The 19,679-nt window shown below is 38.9% G+C and overlaps 2 protein-coding genes across 4 annotated transcripts; one reads left to right on the top strand and one right to left on the bottom strand.

Moving 5' to 3' along the window:
* The first annotated feature begins 842 nt into the window (after positions 1-842).
* Positions 843-9,340, top strand: ripk1l (receptor (TNFRSF)-interacting serine-threonine kinase 1, like). 3 transcript variants are annotated; one of them, XM_040021238.1, is made up of 11 exons: positions 843-969; positions 1,247-1,409; positions 2,551-2,707; positions 2,857-2,994; positions 3,076-3,307; positions 3,409-3,558; positions 4,324-4,400; positions 4,571-4,646; positions 4,801-5,397; positions 5,529-5,678; positions 7,075-9,340. In XM_040021238.1, the coding sequence occupies exons 2-11, from the start codon at positions 1,249-1,251 to the stop codon at positions 7,371-7,373; spliced, it is 2,037 nt and encodes a 678-aa protein (XP_039877172.1). In that variant the 5' UTR covers positions 843-969; positions 1,247-1,248; the 3' UTR covers positions 7,374-9,340. The 3 variants fall into 3 exon arrangements, with proteins under 3 accessions (XP_039877172.1, XP_039877178.1, XP_039877165.1); XM_040021244.1 differs by having other exon boundaries at positions 919-1,053; positions 5,529-5,594; XM_040021231.1 differs by having other exon boundaries at positions 921-1,053.
* A 2,740-nt stretch (positions 9,341-12,080) lies between these two features.
* opn7a (opsin 7, group member a) lies at positions 12,081-18,046 on the bottom strand. The gene is made up of 5 exons (XM_040021254.1): positions 17,671-18,046; positions 16,044-16,206; positions 15,823-15,950; positions 14,262-14,596; positions 12,081-12,722 (listed from the first exon to the last, which is right to left on the bottom strand). The coding sequence occupies exons 1-5, from the start codon at positions 17,807-17,809 to the stop codon at positions 12,081-12,083; spliced, it is 1,407 nt and encodes a 468-aa protein (XP_039877188.1). The 5' UTR covers positions 17,810-18,046.
* Positions 18,047-19,679: the final 1,633 nt, after the last annotated feature.

Consider the following 19,679-nt stretch of genomic DNA (forward strand, 5'->3'; position numbering starts at 1 on the left):
TCTTTTAATTGTTGGTAAGAGCACTCCATTTCTCCTCAACTGCCAATTACCACCAATAAATGTAATTAACAGAAAAAAGTTGAAGAAAAAAACTTGCAAGGCAATAAAATGGAGACAATATGAGCCAGGTAAATATGATACTGCTTTGATGTGGCTTTGGTGTGCAAAAGGAGGAATTTATAGTGTGGGCGTTCACAGATAGGCTGCCCAAAATGTAGGCCTACTTGTAGTACATCGCCCACATTGTCAGTGGCTACAATTCAGGTGGTTTCCCGCTCTAGTTTCGCATAAATATTCAATTTATCAATGAACTTGTTTTTTTTTTTTCAGTCAGTGCTTCATTTTAATTACTCCATCATATAAACTTGTTTTTTGGGGGTTTTGTTATTATTTAAAAAAACCAAAATCAAACAAACAAAATAAAACGTCAAAGTCCTCATCTTAACTTAGCTTAGCTTACATCTTAATTTTTTAATTCGATGAGAACGTTTTTTTTTCCCTCCTATGACAACTGCCGTTTAGATCCAGCTAGAGCGATTCATCAGTGTCACCATCATGAAATATGAACAGGCCTCTCCTGCAAACAGTTTCACCACTAGGTGGCACCAACGTCACACTCAACGATTTACAGCGATCGGCAAAAATTGCAGTGTTGCCCCCCCCCCCCCCCCAAAAAAAAAAAGAAAAAGAAAAAGCAAAAACAATGTGAACACAACAGATAAGACAAGTAAACACACACAAAGATTAATAATCTTATCCCGTATTTCTGCTTTGTGTTAAAGGCATCTCCGACAGTACATAGTTGAATCTACTAGCACCCCTGGATTGTTTCTGTCATCGATTTATAAGCCTGTTTGTAGTTTTTTTTTTTCTTTTTATCTTGCGCGTTTCACTTTTGAAGTAGGTCGTCGAGGAAATCCCGGAAATAGAAATAAACTGCTTTACGTGGACCTTTCCAGCACATTTTCGGTAACTGTTTTGTTTGATACTGGAAGTGAATGGATGTGTTCCCCCTACAGTTTTGTTTCCCGAGTAATTCATTTAGTTATGGAAGTAAGTCAGTTAAAGATGCCGACACTTTGGGATAGCCTGTGTTGTTAGCTGACCTCTGTCACAGTGTTGTGATTGTTACGGATGTTGATTAGCCGATTCACTCATTAAACTGTGTCCTGTGCGCTTTGTCACGGCTTTGTTTGAGCTGTAGGTTTTTTGTTTTTTCCGATGTGACACTGTGAATTCTTCCCAGGGATGGCCACCGCGCCGGAGTCCTCACTTCACATGAGGTCGACGGATCTCATTATAAAAGAACCCCTGGATTACGGAGGTTTTGGAGAAGTTTACTTATGTTATCATGTGACGCTGGGCCAGGTGGTGTTAAAGACTATGTACACTGGACGTCTGCGCAACGAGTAAGTTGTTGTTGTAGTTGTTGTAATATGTTACTGCATGTGCTACCCAAGGGTATTCCCCTTCGTCCAACGATAACTTGAATCATGTGTCCCGCGAAGTTTTCCACGCAACCAAGCGAGACACTTTTAGAGCGTGCAGAAAGTATAATAACACAGATGAATACACACGTATGTAAAGGAATGTACTCGTTATTACGGTTGTCTATACCAAGGTAGTGTGCTGTGAAAAGGGACACTACCTTGGACACTACCACTTCCCTTTTGAACAAGGAAATAGAGACAGGTTGATTCAGCTCAATGCCGATGAAGTCCAAAATCAGTTTTTATATCCGGATATACACGAATTTAAAGAAAACTCGTTCCTATAAAGGGTAAAGTTTTAAAGTTAGGGATAATACTCAGTCTAGCACTAAGAACACAGGCTAAATTAGCTACTAGATCCAAGGCCATAAGATTTCTTGTGAGACATGCCTGGACTGTACAAAAACAAAACGGTTCTTTCCCATGAATTAATTATTCTATTAATTATTGACTATTTAGTTTTTTGTTTTGTTTTTTAAATTGTGAAGAATATCTGTTCACTTTTTATTTTTTGAGACAAAATTTCAAATGTAGTGCGTTGTCCCCATAACAGTCTGCATGTAAATAAATACAAAATGAATTTATAATTGTATGTATGTATTTATAAATACAAAATATTAACAGTGATTATAAAAATTGTTGCTGATATTTTTACTTGTCAGCTTATTGTTTGTATCTCAGATGCGCTGTGAGGCACGTGCCAATCCAAAGTCTTGCCTCAGTACTTTCAATCAGCTCCACCAAATACCAAAAAAATGTTTAACATAATTTTAAAAAATGTTGTCTTTATCTTAATCCCTATCAGTATAAGATGATAAATGTATTTCTGTAGCACTAGAAACAGTGCTACAGAAATCACTGGCTTGTCTGGCTTGTCTGTATGATTATAAATGGTAACAGAAACACAGAATTAAAGACTATATTTCTTACTTATCTGTTACTGCACACCCACACATGCTTAAATATCAGAATTGGGTTATTGAAGTCGGTAAGACAATGCTCACATTGTCAATTTTCCTATGAAAAAGCTTTCTCTTATTACATTTAACAAACTTTCCAGGGAGAGTAAAAAATCGCTACTGGAGGAGGGAAAGATCATGGCGAGCCTGAACCATGAGCGAGTGGTCAAGTTGCTGGGTGTGATTATGGAGGATCGAGATTGCTCTCTTGTCATGGAACTCATCCCCAGAGGCAACCTACTGGACATGCTGGAGACCGTTAGTAGGCTTAAATCAATAAATACCTGTAACAAACACAGCTTTTGTGGTTTTCATCTATAGCGTGTCGCCTTAAAGAGTTCCACTTTTGTCAGTTTATCATGAGTGTAATTATAGCATTATTACACTATAATCTCTGTGTTCTTCAGGTCAGTGTGCCGATATCTATCAAGGGAAGAATCATTCTAGAGATTTTGGAGGGAATGATGTACCTCACAGAAAAGAGTATCATACACAAGGACATCAAGCCAGAAAACATATTAGTGGACAAGGATTTTCACATCAAGGTACATTACACTCTCTGGGTCATGATACATGTAGGATTCTGTCTGCTGGCATTCACAGTCATGGTGAAGGATTTCTTGTAGATTGCAGATCTTGGTCTGGCCACCTGCCAGACGTGGAGTAAACTCACCAAGGAGGAATCTCGCAGGAAGAGCCGTATGGGGCGATCGACTGGTGTGAGAGGAGCTGGCACACTGAGCTACATGGCCCCGGAGCACCTGGAGAGTATTCATAATCCCTCCACTGAGAAGTCTGACGTGTACAGTTTTGCCATCGTGGTGTGGGTCATTCTCACAGGGGAAGAGCCATATGCAAGTGAGCTGTGATATCATGACATGCCAAAGTTTGCCAAAGATTACCAGATGCAGCATATCCACTGCATACAGCATTTAAAGAAAGCATCTTTTTATGCCCAGATGCCAGGAGTGAAGACCAAATCAGCCAGTGTGTTCGTAACGGTGACCGACCGGCAGAGGATCTTATTCCAGAAGACACACCTTCTGAAATAATTCAGCTCATGAAAAGATGCTGGGATCGCAATCCTGAGGAACGGCCGACTTTTAAAGGTTTCCTTTTTGTATTTGTGAATTATAAGCAAAATAGCACTCATTGATGAAACCACGTACACTCATTAGGTACATTTCCCAGAAATTTTGGTCCATATCAACACGATAGGATCACACAGTTGCTGCAGATTTGTCAGCAGCACATCCAAGATGCAAATCTCCTGTTCCACCACATCCAACAAATGCTCTGTCTGACTGAGATCTGGCAGTTTGAGTGCAGTGAACTCAGTCTGTGGTCTTATGCTGCTCTAACACATCTGCCACAAGACTCGACTTGTTGCGCATTCAGATAAGATGCTCTTCTGTAATGAGTGGTTATGTGAATTAATCTTGCTGTTGAGTAATTGTTGCCTTCCTGTCAGCTCAAAGCAGTCTGTCCATTGTCCTCTGAGGTCTAGTATCAATAGTATACAATACAATAACAATATTTTCTCTTTGTTTAGATCATGTTCATATGTAAATCTTAGAGTTGGTCGTGTATGGAAATTCCCGTAGATCAGCAGTTTCTGGAATAAACAGACCAGCCACTTTGGCACCAACAAACACACTAGATTTAAAGTCACTTAAATCATCCTCAGTCTGAACTTCAGTTCATTTTGACCATGTCTACACATCTAAATGCATCGAGTTGCTTGTTGGTGTTCACGAGCAGTCGAACAGATGTATCTAATAAAATGGCCAGTGAGTGTATAAAGTGAATGCAACACTTTTGTTTGTTGAGTTTTGTTGAGTCAGTTTTCTTTCCTCTTATTTAATGTCTCGCAGAGGCCTACAACATCTTCCGTCCTTTCTACATGGAAAACCTTGAACCGCTTGTAGAGGAAGATTTACTTCACCTGAAGGTTGAATAAATATTTTCTATATGTGATCTTTTTTTTTAAATAACCACAGACATTAAGCAGTATTTTAATAAAAACAAACATTATATATATATAGTGTAACATATCTTCCTGTGTTATTAAAGTGTTATTAAAATTTTAGTTTTTTAAAATGTATTTATTTATTATTGCAGAATTCATACGAAGGCCCAGATGATCTTGTTGAGAAGATGAAGTCTTTATCAGTGAGCCCTGAAAGTTTTTCAGGAGGTGAGTGTGCTCCGTAAACCCGGTCGTCAGAAAAAAACGCATTGTATATTTTCTGATCCCCTCCTTTGCATTCTGTGCTACATTTAATGCTGTTTAGAAATCCTGAAAACATTTGAGCAGCTTTATTGTTTTACTGTCTCTCCTCAACTTGTAGATTGCCCCGCTCCGTTGATAAGTTCAGACAGAAGTGTGCCCGTGCCAGTTGAAGCCAGTATCGAGGATCTGCACGGCAACCAATATGAACAATGTCCAGGGCATCTTCAGACAGATGCTAAGGCAAGTAACAGCCCTTCAGAGTTGCAGGAGAAGCTGGATCGGGAGCTTCAGTACCACAAACACGGCAGTTATAACTGTGAGAACCACTCCGATGCTGGCAACTCCTTCCATACCGCAAATCCTTTCCTGCGAAGCAACGTCAGCATTTCGGATCACTCTGCACGGCAACCAGAACAAGAAAAATCTTCTGTACTCTCCTGGACAAAAGCTGAGCCGTTGCGGCCCACAAACCAGGAAGAGCCTTGGTATCGTCCCTCTGCAGGTGCCTTTGAGACCTCTTCCACACCTACTCCATTCCCCTTACCTATATCTTCGAGCACACCCTCTCTGTCAGCGTTTAACCAGCAACATCCCCACTCCCACTTCGACCGGCAGCAGTCCTGGCCAACTTACCCAGTGTCTGATACGTCTGCCCCTGACCTCACCTCTGGACATCTTTTGACCACTTCAAAGAGTTGCCAGATGCACGATCAGGGTACTATTAAAACATAAGTGTTTGAAGAAATTCTGAATCTAATCCCTGAGGGGTGTCCCCAGCTTTTTGTGTTATCTCCTTGTTTTTGGATCAGTTGTGTTTACGTGTGTTTGTCTTTGTTTTCTGACCAGGACCCCTTTACATTCAGAATGCCAGCGGGATTCAGATTGGAAGCAACAACACAATGAGCATTAGAGGTTATGACCCCTCTCTTAGCTTGTCATCTGTATCTGCTAACAGCTCAACTAACTCTCCCATCAAAGAAGGCATTCAGAAATATGGTAAAACATAACATTTCTGTCTGTTTATGAACTTTTCATGCCTGAAGATCACAAATGCACTTTTAATTTACTAGAGCTGTAGTTGAACACGTTGCTGTGATTTTTATTTTTATTGGCTCATCTTTCCAAACCCCAGAGATAGTTTGGTCACATATGACCATTAGAAACCCATAAGCTTTAATTTGCCCTTCTAAGTTTTTCTGTGAGCAAAGAAATATTTTTGCATATAGTGTTACAGTGTTGTGCAAAAGTCTTCAACCACTCTTCATTTCTTCATGGTTTGCTAGAAAAAAATGGTAAATAGGTGCAGAAATTTATTGAAACGTGCAAACATCAAAGGAAATCCAGTATATAAGGCAATAATAGAGTTTGTACAAGGTCAGTATTTGGTATTACCATCTTTATTCTTCTGACTGAGCTCTTTCAGTAGTCTTCAGGAGTAGTTCTCCAGGGTTCTCGAAGTACATTCAAAGCTCTTCTTTGGATGTTTGCTGCCTTTTCTTCTGTTCTCAAGATGATCCCACACTGCCTCAATCCATGACAGTGTTTTTCTATCCAGGTAGGCCTATACTGCAGTAATGCATTGTCATGCTGAAAAATCAGGCTGTTGCAAATTAAGCTGTTGCTTTCCAGATGGTATTGAATGGCAGATCAAAATCTGAATTAAAACTTTAACATTTGAATTCATCACTCCATATGAGTGTTGTCACTGGTTTCCAGTAAGTTCTTGTGTAATTTGGAATATCTCAGCCTCGTCTCCTGGTTTCCCTTCATTGAGAATGGCTCTAATATATCTCTATCTCTAATATATCTTAAATCACACTAACCTTAATGCCAAGATATGCCAACGTTTTAGAGAATAGGTCTTTAGGAAACATCTTTTTGTGCAAAAATACTGTTTGTTGGCATTTTTCATCAATTCGACTGGAGAAAATGTGAACAAATGATGTGTTTTTGGAACAGACTGCTAGTAACAAAGAACCTAGAGATAAAATTTGAAATAAGCTTTGTGGAGACACAACACTGGTTCATTTAAAGAAAAAAAGATTCCTCTGACAACGGTCAGGTACAAGGAATGCACTGAAAATCTGTGAAAAAAGCAGCCAGTGTCCAAAGAAAAACTTTGAAAGACTGTCAGAAAGCCTGGAGAACTATTGATCAAGACCACTTTTTAAAAATGACTCCTGGCTCCTTGGAAGCAAGATACAAATAAAAGAGTGGTGGCTCAAGACTTTTGCACAGTAGTGTATTCACCAAAACGCATTTTGTGTTTCCTTGAGTTCTAACAAACATATTGCATTTCCTTCCTCATAAAACTTTTCTTTCTTTCGCTGGATGCAGCATATTCTGTTGCTGCTGGCACCTCTGTAATATATTTATCTTGTGTTTCCATTAGAGGACCATGCTGTGATGGAGGAGCACCTGGACGTGCTGAGAGAAAACATTGGGACCAAGTGGAAGCGCTGTGCGCGGCGTTTGGGTCTGACCAATGTGGATATAGAGACCATAGAGCATGATTGCTATCGTGATGGTCTGCCAGAAATGGTGCACCAGATGCTGGAGCGCTGGAAAATGAAGGAGGGCTGTATTGGGTGTACAGTTGGGAAGCTTTGCCGAGCTCTAGACGGAAACATAAAGGTAGATGTCATCCAGAAAATACTAGACATCTGCAATTCGTCTTCCTCACTGGGATAAACCTTACAGCAACTGACGTGTCTCATGTTCTCTGATTGATTTATCATCTACGGTGGCCGCAATTATAAACTCTGCTCATGGCTCTGAGCCTGAAGGATCACTTTAGTAGAGGTGGACACACTGAAAACTTATCACATCATCTGAAAATACATTTTTCTGCTTTTCAAAAATGATAAACATAAAGCTTAATGTCAGTTTTCTGTGAGCAAAGAAAACTGTCATTAAGTTTTCTTTAAACTTTCTTAGGAAATAGTCTTTGACAAGTTACTAAACACTGTTTCGATGAAATTGAATGCCTTTGTGATATAGCTTCGCCCGCTAAGAAGATATTAACATGAAATTGTGGATTTTTGTATTGCTCTATATGGTGGCAAGTCTCTAAATATTCATTTCAGGCTAAGGTTTAAATTTGAATATGAACTGTTTCAAGGTTGTTGGGTTTTGGTTGGTATGAAGAAGCCAGTGGGTTTGTGCACATTAACAGAATAATGAATTCATGTACAGGGACTGTCAAATGGTGTGTGGTACACGTTTATTCCAGTCCAACACAAACATAATGACTACAATCACAGAACAGGTAAGGCCAATGAGCCTGTGACAAGCTGAAAAGATCATCAGCAAAACGTCATAAGGAACAATGAAATACAAATGAAAACGTTTGCTGTCACGAGTAAGCCAAACTGCTACCATTAATCTGATGACGGTAAAGCAAAAGTACACGTGAGTTGGTGATTCAATTCTTTTAATGTTAATGAAGTGATTCATTCAAACATAATAAGCATTTTGGATTGAAACGTTACTTTCTCTCCGTCAGAATTATAGCATCTTGCCAAAGACAGAGAGTGTGTGTGTGTGTGTATAGTTAGAGACAGTATTGAGGGTCTGCATGTCAAATGTCTTTTCTTCATCTTCATGCAAACTACATTTCAGCATTACAAAAGAACTCCATGTATGAAAAAACCCTCCTTTTTTTCAAACTTTGAATATTTTTTTAGTTTAGCAGATTCTTCATCATATTCATTACTAACTTCTTAAATATGTTTATGAAGTTAGTTACTGATAACTAGTCCCGAGCAGTCACTATATCATATGTTTAAAAACAGCAACAGGCTTTAATTTTTAAGTGTGTCGTTCTCCAGTGCAGTACTGTGCAATATTCTTGAGCCACTCTTCATATTGTGCGTGAAAAGATTTGTCCTGAGCTATAGCTCTCCAGGCTTTCTGAAAGTCTTATTATGTGTTTCTTTTGCCATGGGCTGTTTTTCACTCATTTTCAGTTCAGTCATTGTAGCTGACCACTTTCAGAGGAATGTTTTTCTTGTTTTTTAAGTCACCTGACGCTGCAGAATGAATAATTCAAGCATAAGAAATGCACCTAACGCAAGGGACGAGCAGGTGTTGTGTCTACACATAACAGACACCCTAGGAAAGAAACTATTTTTAGTTGTATCTTTAGGCACATGTGCTTTTTTTTTACTTGCAGCAAAAACAAATTCTTGTTTTTCACATTTTAGCTGGGTCTGTGAAAAAGACCAAAGATAAAGCAGTTAGACAGGCGTAAAATAGCTTTTTGCACCAACAAGGGGATTTCCAAAGAGCAGTTAGCTGAAAACTTACATCTCAGTATGATGTGGCGTCTGTCCTTAAAAAAATATGAGCAAACTAAATAAATGGAGGACAAACACTGAAGTGGCACGCCTAAAAAATATGCATTTACACCAGATGAATGGGGAGAAAAGGCTGAGGTATGACACAAGAAACACAAGAACTGGGTTGAAAATCAGTGGGTAACCAAATTTAAAATTTGTGGCTCAAATCAATATGTACCAAGTGAGATGTTTACAGATGTTTACAGCAATCTATCTCAGTCATGGTTTTAAGATCATTAGAATTGTATAAACTCTGTTTTTGCCTCCTATACTGTATTTCCATGTTTGCACGTTTCAGTAAATCGCTCTACACTGTTCTCTTGTTTCTAGCAAAGTGTAAAGAATTGACAGGTGGCTTGAGACTTTTGCACAATACTTTGTCACTGAAAAACACATTTTCCTTCCAAGTAAATATTGTGTAAATGGCCTGTATTTGTATAGCACTTTACTAGTCCCTAAGGACCCCAAAGCGCTTTACACATCCAGTCATCCACCCATTCACACACTGGTGATGGCAAGCTACATTGTAGCCACAGCCACCCTGGGGCGCACTGACAGAGGCGAGGCTGCCGGACATTAGCGCCACTGGGCCCTCTGACCACCACCAGTAGGCAACGGGTGAAGTGTCTTGCCCAAGGACACAACAACCGAGACTGTCAGAGCTGGGGCTCGAACCGGCAACCTTCTGATTACAAGACGAACTGCCAACTCTTCAGCCACGATCGCCCCCAGTGTGTGTTTATTTTTCCGTCATACCCAATAAGCCAGTTACATGGCAAACTGCCAGGATACATGGTGAGATGTGAGACACAGGTCACTTTTTTAACAATAAAAAATTGTGAGTCAAATCATTGGAGCTGAGTGATCTCTGAGTGAACTGAGCAATCCAGACTATAAAAAGCCAAAAGAAATTCAAACTCATGTTTTGATGGACTTTTTAATGAGTTACCGACATGGTGCTAGTGTACTTTTGCAAATCAGAATTTTTTTCTATGGGGAGTTTATTAGATAAAGAACATCAGTCCCTGAAGTTGATGGTTTCGTGATAACGCTCTGAGCTACAAAGGCACATATACATACTTATATTACATACAAATGCAGATTTAGTTTCAGATTTGATGATGTTTAAATAGTGCTCTCTGGGTCTGTAGACTATCTGATTATGTACTTATGTACACAGGACATAAAAGAAAAACATGGGAGGGAGCAAAAAAAACCCAACAACAATATTTTATTTAGATGAAGTTGTTGTAGAGTCCTTGGATGACCTCATGTAAAGGAACATCAGCCATGAATCTAAAAACGAAGCTTTATGGTCTGTTTGGTCCTGAGTAACTGTCCAGATTCAGATTCACATTACCTTTACAGAAAAGATTCAACCACATCCCAAAGGTGCTCTACTGGATTGGGATCTGGTGATTACGGAGGTCATTTGAATACAGTGAATTCACTGTCATGTTCAAGAAACCAGCTTGAGATGATCTGGGCTTTTTAACATGGTGCATCAGGAGATGGGTTCACTGTGCTCATAAATGGATGCAAAGTTTTTCATTTTTTTAATTTAGGTGAGCCTGTGTGAATTGTAGCCTGTTTCCTGTTCTTAGCTGGAGTGACACACAGTATGATAAGGCCATCTGCTTCAGTGTTCAGAGATGCTCTTCTGCATACCTTGGTTTTAACAAGAAGTCACTGTTGCCATAATGTCAGCTCATAGCAGACTAGCTATTTTCCTCTGACAAGGCATTTTCACCCAAACGACTGCAGCTCACTGGATACTTTCTCTTTTTCAGACCATACTCTGTAAACCAAATAAAATCACCTGTCTCTCCTATTCTCAAGCTCAGTTTAAACTTCAGCAGGTTGACTTGACCATGTATTGAATAGCTGCCATGTGACTGGCTTATTGGGTATTTGCATGACAGAGCAGTTGAATACATATACACCTAATGAAGTGGCTCATGAGTATATACAAGTAAAAAAAATATTGTTGCATAAAATATTGAGTATTCTCTACTCAGACTGATTTGAAGTTTGTGTTATTGAGTTAGACTGTATAATAACTTAAAAACAGTATTATGCACAAATATTTCATTTTCTAGATCACATACATAGACAATTCACAAAGCACCATCCACTATTACAGTACCTGCAAGTGGTCAGTGTAAACACTGTTTGTAATGTTACAGTAAAGGAAGTGCTGACTCTCAGTTTCTATCTATACACAGGGGTGTGCTGCTGTGATAAATAATCAAAGGAAAAACAATTACCTTGCAAATCACAAAATACCTTTTATACACAAAGCCATGATTATAAATAGCTTAACTCAATATTGCTATGGGATAATGATACGTAGTATAATATAATAAATGCCTCCCAAACATGCTAAAGTAATAAGTTGGATGTGTCATACATGCTGAATCTCCAAAGGTCAAACTAAAGTTTTTCTTCTACCCGGAACAAATGACTAATATTTTAATAGTAAAAGGCTGGCAGCTATTTGCATAGCACTTCTCTTAGAGTGCATAATTTCACCTATAACTGGAGGGCACTGTTAGCCAGAAGAATAGTCAAATATGAACAACAAATCCTAGATATGTAAAGCCTAGAAAGTAGAAATGAATTAATGATGATTTTGAACATTTACAGAGAGACTCCACTCGTCTGACCTAGCCAATGTGGAATCGAAATGTAGGCGTGTTTTTTCCATCAGTGCTTGGAAGAGTGTTTGAGGTGGAGGAATATTTTAATGCATTTTACATATTTAACTGCACTGAAACCCAGAGCAACACCTAAAAAGTGCGTCGCTATTGAATGAATACCTTCAAAGTATCTGATAAATTTCCCTGGGAAGTTATTTCAGTTGGTGGAATCCCCCCAAGAAAGTCATCCGAGCCATGCAACTTGGCACATTTTTCATGAATAGGAAGAGAAGTTAAAGAAGCATAAATAAATAAATAAATATATGACATGGTTGTTGCTCAAACACTTCAGGTATGTATCATTAATGCCTGAAAATATTGATACAGTTTGTGAATAAGCTCACAAATCTAAACAAATATCAGGGCCAGGCCACTTTTGCATGCCTTTGAACCATCTCCAAATTGATACAGAAATTATTCGTTTCTAAAGTTCTTTTCCCCCATGAGGTGGCTATAAGGGATTTCTCTTTTCGGCACTCACTTTTTGGGTCCTGCACGTGCGTTAGAGGAACTGGAATGTCTCGATCTTGTGATAACTCTCTACTGGCAGCTGGCTTAGTGACACCAAATATTTGAGGGCTGTGTTTGAAGCACTCAAACACATCCTTGCCCTTCTCACAGCTCTGACCCTTTAATGTCACTATTGGTGGTTGAGCAGCGGAGTTGGATGAAGCAAAGTGAATGGTCTGTCTGTGGACTGCACGAAGTCTGACCCTGATCTTTGGCTTTAAGCAGCACTTTACTTGGCACTGGCTGCAGATGCAGCCCTTCATAGAGACCTGGCATAGTGCACCCAGATCGCTGCATACCATCCTGCGGAAGTTTGGTCTTAGCATCAGGTAGATGATCGGGTTGTAGATGGTGGAGGACTTTGCAAACATGGCTGGCATGGCAAATGCCATGGGAGGAATGTTTTCGACGTGTCCGAAGGCAGCCCACATGGATACGACAGCATATGGACTCCATGCCGCAAAGAAACCAATGCAGACAGCCACACTCAGCTAGCAGGAGAAAGAACACAGAAAGTGTAATTCAACATTTCTTTTCACCAAATCCAATTAATAAAAAAAAAAAAAACACAACTGTAACACTTGTCAACTTTCCCAACTATCTGAAAAACATTACCTTATGTCAGAATACTGGATGAAGAAATCACTTAAATACAGGTTGTATCACTTAAATATAATATGTGTGACAGAGTGAAGCAGGCTAAAAGATCCTGAAAGGGTTACAAAGTTCATGATTTAACAATTAGAAAGAGACTGGGCAAAAATGGCATCAATGGGATAGTTCCAAGTTTAAAACCACTACTGACCAAAAAGAACAGAAAGACTCGTCTCATATTTGCCAACAAACATCTCGTTGGTCCCCAAGACTTTAAGGAAAAGTGGACTGTGGGCTGATGAGACAAAAGCTAAGCTTTCTTGAAGGTTTGAGTCGTATTACTGCATAAGAGTAACCCAGCATGTCAGAAAAGGAAGACAGTAACAACAGTAAAATATGGTTTAGTTTTGTATTGTTTACTTCCCCTTTCTGTAAATAAAGCCGTTTTTTGAGTTACGTCCCATTTCCGTGAGTCTGCTTCTGGGTTCTCTCCTGCCTGCACACAGCTGGTTTCATGACACTAAGTATGACAAATACTTACAAAAACCTACAAAATCATGAGGAGCAAATACTATTTCACAGCACTGGAAACAAACGGCTATTTGTTGTAAAGACAAATTTGAATAATGGTGTCCTTGGAAGAAAATGAAGACACACTTTTACATTTTGAGATTTTCTTCCATGTGTTTTTGTGAGCCTGTGCAATCACTGCTGGCCTTCCCTGTATTTAATTTTGTGCTTTTGACACCCCCTTCCATTCTCTCTAGACTGTGGTGGAAGAAAAACAAAAAACAAAAAACAAATTTAAAGAAAAAAGCTGGGTGAGGAGATCTACCACTATACCCCCACATGAACAGTTTGTATTTAAAAGAGAACATGCAGAGGCCACAAAGATTTAAAAAGCATTCTTCTCACTCCTCATGATGAGTTTTTTTTTTTTTAAAAAATGAATCTCAGATGTTCTTACAGAGAAGAGAATATGATGATTAATCAGCAAAGGCAGCAGTATCCATCACAGTGAAACCAGAACTTCTCTCTTAATGAGAAACTGCATCATGAGGGAGATATATTGAGGTCACTGTCAATTTCTACAACAAATCGAGGCGAGGAACTCTAAACAGGACTCTTCTCTCTAAGGCAGTGTTTTTATAAGCTACCCATAAACCCTGGCCTTTCCACCAATAACTGGGTGATCACACTATGCAAGTTTTTTTGTCTTCCTGCACTTTCAATTTTAAAATTGAAAGTGCAGGTGAAAAAAAAATGCAGGTATGAATAAATTGACTAAATCTTTAATTTTTTACTTATTACTTAGTGATTGGAGAGTACTGTATAATCATTCAGTATAACATATTTAAACACATAAACACACATTATGGGGAGAACATGGTAAAGCAGTCCACAGAAGTGTTTAAGTGAAGTTTACCTTAACCCACCTTAACAATAACTATCTGGATGCTGCTCATGTGAGTCGGCCTCAATGCATGTTGCTCCATAGTTCTGCGAGATGCATGCACTGCGACCAGGATTCCTGTGTAAGATGCTAAGATAGCACAGCATGGAAGGATGTAGCAGAAGATGAAGAGTGCCACAGTGTAAGATCGTGCTGTGCTGAGTTGATTGGACAGGCGCCAGTCAATGCAACAGGCAGTGCCGTAAGGCTCTGGTCCATACTCCCCCCAGTGGGCCAGTGGGGAGCATGCAAACAGCAGGGCGTAGACCCAAGCACAGGCAATAAGCAGACGGCCATGAACAGAGTTAAACCTGTTTCCTGTAAAAACAGACTGTGTTAATATTTTATGATGTGAATGTGAGTTATTATTTATGACACACAACTGCATTTGTGGATCAGTGCATTTTTATACTTTAAATGATGGTATGGTAAATGATGCTTTACCATGTGGAAAATACTCTGTGTGCTCTAAGATGCTTATACTCCATAATCTAGTTAATATACAGCATAGTGCTGAAGAACTGCATCTGAATTCACAAGTGTTTAGCTTTTCCCAATGGCTTTTTTGGACTTCCAAGAAAAGTGTTTTTATTATGTTGCATTCCTTTGCATTCTGCAACTGACAGACAGTGATTGGACTACTGTTAAAAGATAACATAAGGCAACCTGAAGAAGTTCAAATTTTTGCAATCTCTACACAGGCTTGTAAGCCAGTCTGCTGAAAGAGCGCCTCACAGGAATGCCAGTTCTCCTTCCAGGAGGCTAATTATGCCTATTCTCATTCATTGGCAATGACCTGTTTCTTAAGAAGTGAAAATGGTTAAACATTTTTCAGAGAGAGCTCAGTCCCCAGAGAAGGCTCTGTGCATATCCACAGCATTTTACAGGTCTTTTTTTAATTTTAGTTTGGTGATAAGTAGGCTGTACCAGTTTCACTGGAGTAGTAAAAGTACATTGGGTAATTATACAGACTGCTAATTTCCACAGGAGCTCAGGTAGAACATAAAGAGGTTAGGTGACTCGAGGCCTCATTAAGCTGCAGCAGAAGACAAAAGATGAGCCCTCCAAAGCAATCTAAGTTCATCAAATGACGAGTGATGTTACGTCAGCCTTATATACTACGCAGATATTATGTCTGTCAGTGACTGAAAATAAAATAAGCACTTATTTAAATATGCAAGGTTAAATATTACAATTTTAAAGCGATTAATGTGAATATCTCTATTTGTAGGCTCATACTTTAAAATTACTTTTGTCCCAGCAACTAAATTGTCCTACTTTTTTTTTGAGGCACTGAAAGAAATGCACTTTTTTGGGATGGGGACCAAATAGAAAACCCAGCTGCACAGTGTTAACCAACATCACAAGCAGTACTTATTGAGCACAGCCCTTTGACTTGTCACTTAACAAAGAAAAGCTAATGTGCAGTGCTTTACAGAGGGCTCAATTCCTTCCACAGATAAATCAACAATCAGCCACTTGGGGATAGGGTAGTTAATCCCGTGTTATTTCACTGAGCAAAAACAGCCTCTTTGAAGACTTACCGTAGAGCGGATAACATACTTTCACAAAGCACACCATGCTTAGCAGGGTTAGAGTGGTCAGACTGCAGATGCCAAACAACATGCCACAAAATGCGTATACGGAGCACACTGTTTTCCCATACAGCCACCTGTGTAGGGGGGCGTGAGAAAGAGGACAGCTCAAAGCAAAGACATAGCTCAAAGATCAATGATTGAGAAGGAGTAGGCGCCAAGTTTTGTACCTGTGGTAGAAACTTGAAGTTATCGCCATGGGGTAGAGGGACAGAGTCAGGCCCAAGTCGCTAACAGCAAGGTTGATGATGAAGTACTCAGCGGGTTTCAGGACGTTCTTTTTCTTGTAAGAGATGTACAACAGTGTGCTGTTGCCAAATAGTGAACATACTCCTGCAAAAATAAACCAGAACAAAAACCCCCGAATGTGAATAAAATACTGATGGGATGGTGACAATGGGAGGGATTTTGTTTTGACTTTTCAGAAATTGCTTCATCAAATTCGCTGTCCGTTTAAAACAAGACAAACGTACTGGATAATATGCTTTTTGCCTAGAATACATTAGATATGACTTTTATATCTGTCCAAAAAACATAAAGCCACATAATAAAGTAAATACATAAAGTGCATTAATACAAACACAACACAAAGTGTACTAGATAAAGTGTACTACAACGAAGCACCAGCATGATGTGCTCAAACCTCCCATTCAATCACATCCCAAAGGTGCTCTACTAGTTTGATCGCATTGGAGGATATTTCAGTACAGAAAGCTCAGATCATGTCCAAGAAACCAGTTTGACATGATCTGAGCTTTCTGACATGGCAGTTGATCCGCCTGAAAGCAGCCATCAGGAAATGTGCTCATAACGGGATGGACATGGTCGGCAACAATACTCGGGTAGGCTGTGAAGTTTAAACGATGGCCAGTTGGTACTGAGAGGCCCAAGAACAAAATCTCCCACCCCATTACACCACCTCCAGTATCTAATACAAGCCAGGATGGATCCATGCTTTCATGTTCTTTATGTTAAATTGTGACCCATCCATGCCATCTGAATGTTGCAGCGGAAAGCAAGACTTATCAGATCAGGCAGTGTTCCTGTTCTTAGCTGACAGGAGTGACGGTGCGGTCTTCTGCTTCTGTAGCCCATCTGCTTCAAGGTTCAACATGCCGTGTATTCTCCATAAACCATAGAGGTGGTTGTGTGGGTTGTGTCCCAGTAGATCAGCAGTTTGTGAAATACTCAGACTAGCCTGTCCAGCACCAACAACCATGTGATATTCAAAACCATTTAAAACAACTTTCTTCCTCATTCTGATGGTTGGTTTGAATTTCAGCCGTTCATCTTCATCATGTCTACATGCACGAACAAGCACATGAACAGTAGTGGCCACAAAGTGTATATATAACTTTCAAAGTATTATGGTTCTACAGAATAATAAGAAACTCACACTTCTACTGTCTTACAGGCAAAACACTGGATACTGCTTTATCATATTTACCTAGCAACATATACAAATACATAGAATTGCTGATGATTCTCTAAAATATTAAATGTAGAGTATCTTCATTAATACTGACAAAATCACTGGTTCTATATATATATAAAAAACACACACACCATGTATGACATCTGTGATACAAACAGTAAATGCAGATGGATGAGTACACAGTGGGTGTGGGTATATATAGGTGGAAGTGGAATGCATAACACACAGTAACACAGTTAAAAATAAAAGTGTACTTGCAAGGCTTCGCTGCAGGATGCCTTGCTTCATGCTGCTATTCATTTCAGCTTGAGCAGAACTCAGAGAAAACTCATTGATAGTATTTTAAACTAGATTTAACTCACCAAAAACAGAGTAGACCACGGCCACGGTTATATCCAGAGGTGCCGGTATGCTAGAGTGGAATGCAATGTCTTCATTTAACAACCCCATCTGTAAACAGATTTTAGAAACTTTTCTGTTAACTGTTCTCACATATTGCATGTGCGAAATTTCAGACCTTCTGATTGTGTCTTATGAAAAATGTATCCAAAACTGTGATGTTTTTGTAGAACTTCACATCAAATATTTTAGTCTTTCAATGCAATAAGTAGATGGTTTTCACACATTACCTTAAAGTAGCTCTTACACTAACTGCTCAGAGCAGATGGGCCCAGGTAGAAAGAGCCATGTCAACACAGGGGAGATTTTAGCACATTGGACTAATTACTATAATGCTCCACAGACCACCAGTGATGGAATGGAACCAGGTACATTTACTGTAATTCCATAAAGTGAGGTATTGCAGTTTCATAGCTCTTTATACTTACCACCCTACACAGGCAAGTGTACTTTTTATCTCATTATATTCATTATATTTATATTCTGATTATTTACATTTTTCATTATTTCATTTGAAAATTAAAAAAATATTCATTACTTTTTTTTACTATTTTGAAGTATTTCACTATTTAAGTTTTAAAAAGCTCATAGAAGAAAAACAAGCAATCGGTATAATTAGTACATGTTTTGATTAAACATCTGGATGTAAAGTAGATAGATTTCAAACAAATGATGACATTGGATGTGTAAATAAGGAACTTAAACAGTAACATGGAATAAATCTAGAGAGAGACCCTGAATTTTGTCACATTAAAACATTGACAATGATTTATATTATAAATGTAAGATTAATTATACACATGTAATGTTCTTCAACTGAAAAAAAAAGCTGTTTCATATACATATATGGAATTATGTCTTTCATAAGCTTGTGTCAGAGGGGACTAATAAAACAATAACAAAATGCATGGCTGTGTAATTCTTTTCAGCATCGTAAAATATTTGGAGGACCTGTGTATTTACATGCCTGTATAAGCTGCCAGTATCATCAGCACTCCCATTTTTCATGCATCCATTCTGCTTCAGCAACCAAAATCAGATGGTGACCGACAGGTCTAAATCAATAGATGAAATCAGGGTCAATAAACAAGGCGTATCAGGAAAATACATCTCCAACAGACCCGTGAACAACACTGCAGAACTGCTCTGCTTTTCTCTGCGAACCTTAATATGTGCAATTAAAACAAAACAATCTACATCAATAATAATAGTGGTTGTGTTCATGCAATCCTGATGTTTACTGTTCATGTCAAGCACAACAGTCTGACGCTAGATGGCAGTTGTGCTACAAAAATCTACAGTGTGTAACGTTTAAGGTTTACATCAGGTTATTCGAAAATAAAATAAAAATAATTAATGTCCATAAACTATTCATTAATTATTATTTTAATATGAATGCAGTGACAATACATAATTTGGCGTGTGTACCTTTCATTTGTGAAACTGCAAGCGGCTGGAACACGTGAAAAGACAAATTTAGCGATGGATCAGCAGAGATTCATCAAATCCAAAGTACATCAAAATAACATCATCAAAATATAGCCGCCTCCTGCAGCTCAAGTATTGCTCAAGTTACTGTCCTTAACAGATCACAGATGTGCCTGAGGCACGGCCGGATAAAAGCAGTAATTATAATCCAGCTCCGTGCGTAAAGGCGCAAACCTCACAGAGGCGCACCGTTATATACGCTTTATTAGCTCACAAAACTGCAAACCCGTCTTGTTTATCACTGATTTTTTGGGAGCTTCAAACGATCACCTCCCACACATTTACTCACCTAAGAACAGAGAGGAGTTTGCACTATTAAACTTCTCCATGCTTCCCCCCTTTTTCTTCTCTCAGAGATAAGGCAGGTGGTTTGAACAAACACGGATAGCATCATTTAGAAGCACTAAGGGTAGTTAATTAGGGTAAATTAGGTAAGTTTAAATGGAGTGTAGCCTGTAGAATTATATCCATTTATGTTTTTATT

Source organism: Simochromis diagramma, unplaced genomic scaffold (genome assembly GCF_900408965.1).
Source record: "Simochromis diagramma unplaced genomic scaffold, fSimDia1.1 OVJJ01000205.1, whole genome shotgun sequence".
In the NCBI taxonomy this organism is placed as follows: Eukaryota; Metazoa; Chordata; class Actinopteri; order Cichliformes; family Cichlidae; genus Simochromis; species Simochromis diagramma.

What these genes read in the sequence shown, in the direction of transcription:
- ripk1l (XM_040021231.1), top strand. Translation starts at nt 999, where the DNA reads ATGGATGTGTTCCCCCTACAGTTTTGTTTCCCGAGTAATTCATTTAGT. An exon ending in AAGATTTACTTCACCTGAAG is followed by an intron (nt 4,401 to 4,570) that starts GTTGAATAAATA and finishes TTATTATTGCAG; the next exon opens with AATTCATACGAAGGCCCAGA. An exon ending in TTGCCAGATGCACGATCAGG is followed by an intron (nt 5,398 to 5,528) that starts GTACTATTAAAA and finishes TTTTCTGACCAG; the next exon opens with GACCCCTTTACATTCAGAAT.
- opn7a (XM_040021254.1), bottom strand. Translation starts at nt 17,809, where the DNA reads ATGCAATATGTGAGAACAGTTAACAGAAAAGTTTCTAAAATCTGTTTA. An exon ending in ACTTCAAGTTTCTACCACAG is followed by an intron (nt 15,951 to 16,043) that starts GTACAAAACTTG and finishes CCCCCTACACAG; the next exon opens with GTGGCTGTATGGGAAAACAG. An exon ending in AGTATGTTATCCGCTCTACG is followed by an intron (nt 14,597 to 15,822) that starts GTAAGTCTTCAA and finishes CTGTTTTTACAG; the next exon opens with GAAACAGGTTTAACTCTGTT.